Source organism: Atta cephalotes (genome assembly GCF_000143395.1).
Source record: "Atta cephalotes unplaced genomic scaffold scaffold01152, whole genome shotgun sequence".
In the NCBI taxonomy this organism is placed as follows: Eukaryota; Metazoa; Arthropoda; class Insecta; order Hymenoptera; family Formicidae; genus Atta; species Atta cephalotes.
The window spans coordinates 1-3,214 of NW_012131216.1; the positions used below are offsets into that span (position 1 = coordinate 1).

Consider the following 3,214-nt stretch of genomic DNA (forward strand, 5'->3'; position numbering starts at 1 on the left):
ATATATATATATATATATATATATATATATATAAAATTTTTCTGCAATATATTATTATGTATGATATTTTAGAATTCACGTTTTTCTTTAATTTCATTTATTTGCGAAAACTTAAGAAAACTCAGACTAAAACTCACAAAGAAAATTAAAGTAATTTTAGAAATTATATGAAATTTGTTTGTTAAATTTTATATAATTTCTAAAATAAAAATTACTTTTGAAAAGGAATAAGAAATAATTTTTAAAACTAAGACAGGATTACACTATATATTTTTAACATTTTACTATTTATATTTAAAAAATCCTGAGAAATCGAGCAAATGAGAGTGTAACACAGTTGTTGGAGCAAATACTGTTAATCAGTGCAGTAATTGATTGCATATATTTCCATAAAAATAATTTATATTTATATATTTTTATTACACTATATTTTATTTTACTTTATGCTGCCCACAGAAACACCTCTCGAAAAATCCGCCGTTCGGAACCGGCATTAAAACTGTAGGTCCCATATGCTCGTGACAATTGAATAATCACCGTATATATCACAAGCATATGAGAGAGGTGTAATACAGGCCAAAGGCTTAACACAGAAGAGAAAGAAGAAGAAGATTTTATACTGTTTATGTAGTATTAATAGATTAAATATATATTATAGGTTGATGAAAAAACTAATGACAAACCAACATCAATAGCAGAAGAAAGAGAACCCACATCTCCTACGAAAGAGAATGAAGTTTCAGCCACTACTTTATTAATCGCTGTACCTGTAAGAGAATTACCTGAAGGAGTTCAATGGGATTTTGATGTCGAAAATTGGCTAGATCCATATCAGATATCACATTATGCAATGGATATTTTCGAATACTTGAAGGAACGAGAACATTTATTCCCCATCAGCGATTACATGGACCGGCAAGTATGTCTCTCACAATGGATGAGAGCGCTACTAGTCGACTGGATGGTTGAGGTTCAGGAATCATTTGAGTTGAACCATGAGACCCTATATCTGGCTGTAAAACTTGTCGATTTATATCTGACAAAAATGACAGTCGGGAAAGAGACTCTACAACTGCTTGGCGCTGCAAGTCTTTTCATAGCGAGCAAATTTGATGTAAATTTTATAATTATATATCCACAAAATTTTTGCCTAACAAAATTGTACTCCTGTCACGAACAATAAGCTCTTGATAAAAACTTCGTAACTTTGGCTTTAGGAAAGAATACCACCAATGGTGGAAGATTTCTTATATATATGTGATGGCGCTTATACACAGAGAGAACTGATAAAAATGGAAATGAATGTTTTAAAAGTAGTCAATTTTGACCTGGGAGTGCCTCTTTCTTACAGATTTCTTCGGCGTTATGCTAGGGTAAGCAGTAACAAAGCTATCGATTTATATATAGGAATATTTTGTTTTAAGATTTAAATAAATATATTAGACGATATAATACTTCTTCCGCTAATTTTCGTTCAAAGAAAAAGGTAGGTTTTATTATTCGAAATTAGATTTAAGATTTAATATATTTTCGAATCAATAGGATTAATGCATAAGGCCTGACTGACTTATATTGTTATAATAACAATCATCCAACAATTGGAAGCTCTATGTTTGGTTCCTCCAAATCGGATAGCAAAGCGCATCTGATATTTTTTTTTCGTAATATATAAAAAATCTCGAATTTTTATTAGAAGTTCTAAGCCACGAGCGAACACATCGACGTCTATGTATTTGTAGAGAAAGTTGAGAGAAATTATATTTTTTAACTCTTAAAAACAAGAAGAGGAACTTTGAAAGAGAATATTATCATATATGATATCAATTAATTGATATTAATATTTAAAAACATTTCACTAATTAACTATTATAATATTATTAATATTATATATTTTATAACATTAATAAGACTTTCTTGTGTGCCTTCCTGTGTATCAATATTTTATCTTCTTAATGTCCATGGCTAAACTAGAAAGGTTGTATGCATTTTTTGTAATTTTTCCCATAGAATTGACTGATGTAATTTCGCTCTACATTCAATATTTAATAATTGATTTATGACAATTTGTTACAAAATTGATTTTTGTAATGTACTTTTTATTTATCAGAAATATTTATTCACATTCCGGTCTTATTTTCAATTGTTATTTTCTTGTTAATTTTATTGGTTTAATCTTGGGCCTTAATAAATTAACGAGCAAATGTGACATGATGTATATAACCTGATGTATATACCTACAAAATAACATATGATTTAACGCTGTTCGCTCCTGGTCTATTTTACCCGAGTTGAGTGTGTATATACCTATATAGAGGATGTTCAGTAAACAACGCTTAAGGGTAGATTTCCGATATCATTTTGAAACGAAAATTCTAATACCAAAATGTCGAGAGTATGATTCGATAACTTTAAGTACTTATAATTCGAAAAATTATTAAAACTTCGACATTTTGGTATTAAATTTTTTGTCTCAAAATGATCTCAGGAATCTACTTTTAAGCATTATTATGGTTTTTACTAAACTCTGTATGTGTGTATATTTCCAAATCACATTAGACTGTAAAAAAAAGTACAATTACATTTACAATTTTAAAAGTACAATTACATTACAATTTTTCTATTGGAGACCAGTTATTTTAATATTTTAAAATTTAGTTTTCGATATCTATTCTAAAAAATCTGATAGATCTATCTTCTGATAAATCTATCTTATTCGAATAGGATCTATACACTAACTCAATCATTATTATCTGAAAATAGTGTGCCAAGGTCTCCATGCCCACGTTAACTCTGGCTCGGTATATATTGGAACACTCGTTGATGGATTATACGATGATCAGATTTAGTGATAGCAAAATGGCAGCGGCGGCGTTGTTATTGGCATTGCTAATGAAAGATCTAGGAGGATGGAATCCAACATTAGAATACTATAGCGGTTATAAACTGGACGACATAAGAGATATTTGCAATCTTCTGAATCAAAGTTTACATAGGAAGCATAAAGAAACATTAAAAACTGTTCGCAGCAAATACAGCCACAAGTAAGTATTTAATTGTATTAATTTTATATATTATTTATATTTAATTTATTTCTTTTATATATTTCCTTTTATATATATATATATATATGTGTGTGTGTGTGTGTGTGTGTGTGTGTGTGTGTGTGTGTGTGTGTGTGTGTGTGTGTGTGTGTGTGTGTGTGTGTGTGTGTGTA

At 29.2% G+C, this 3,214-nt stretch overlaps 1 protein-coding gene across 1 annotated transcript; it reads left to right on the forward strand.

Moving 5' to 3' along the window:
* Positions 1–658: 658 nt before the first annotated feature.
* Positions 659–3,045, forward strand: LOC105625366 (G2/mitotic-specific cyclin-B3; the record flags this gene model as incomplete). The annotated part of the gene is made up of 3 exons (XM_012206699.1): positions 659–1,114; positions 1,218–1,373; positions 2,761–3,045. Coding segments are annotated over 3 exons (897 nt in total), but the record flags the coding sequence as incomplete, so codon positions are not given.
* Between the last annotated feature and the right edge of the window lie 169 nt (positions 3,046–3,214).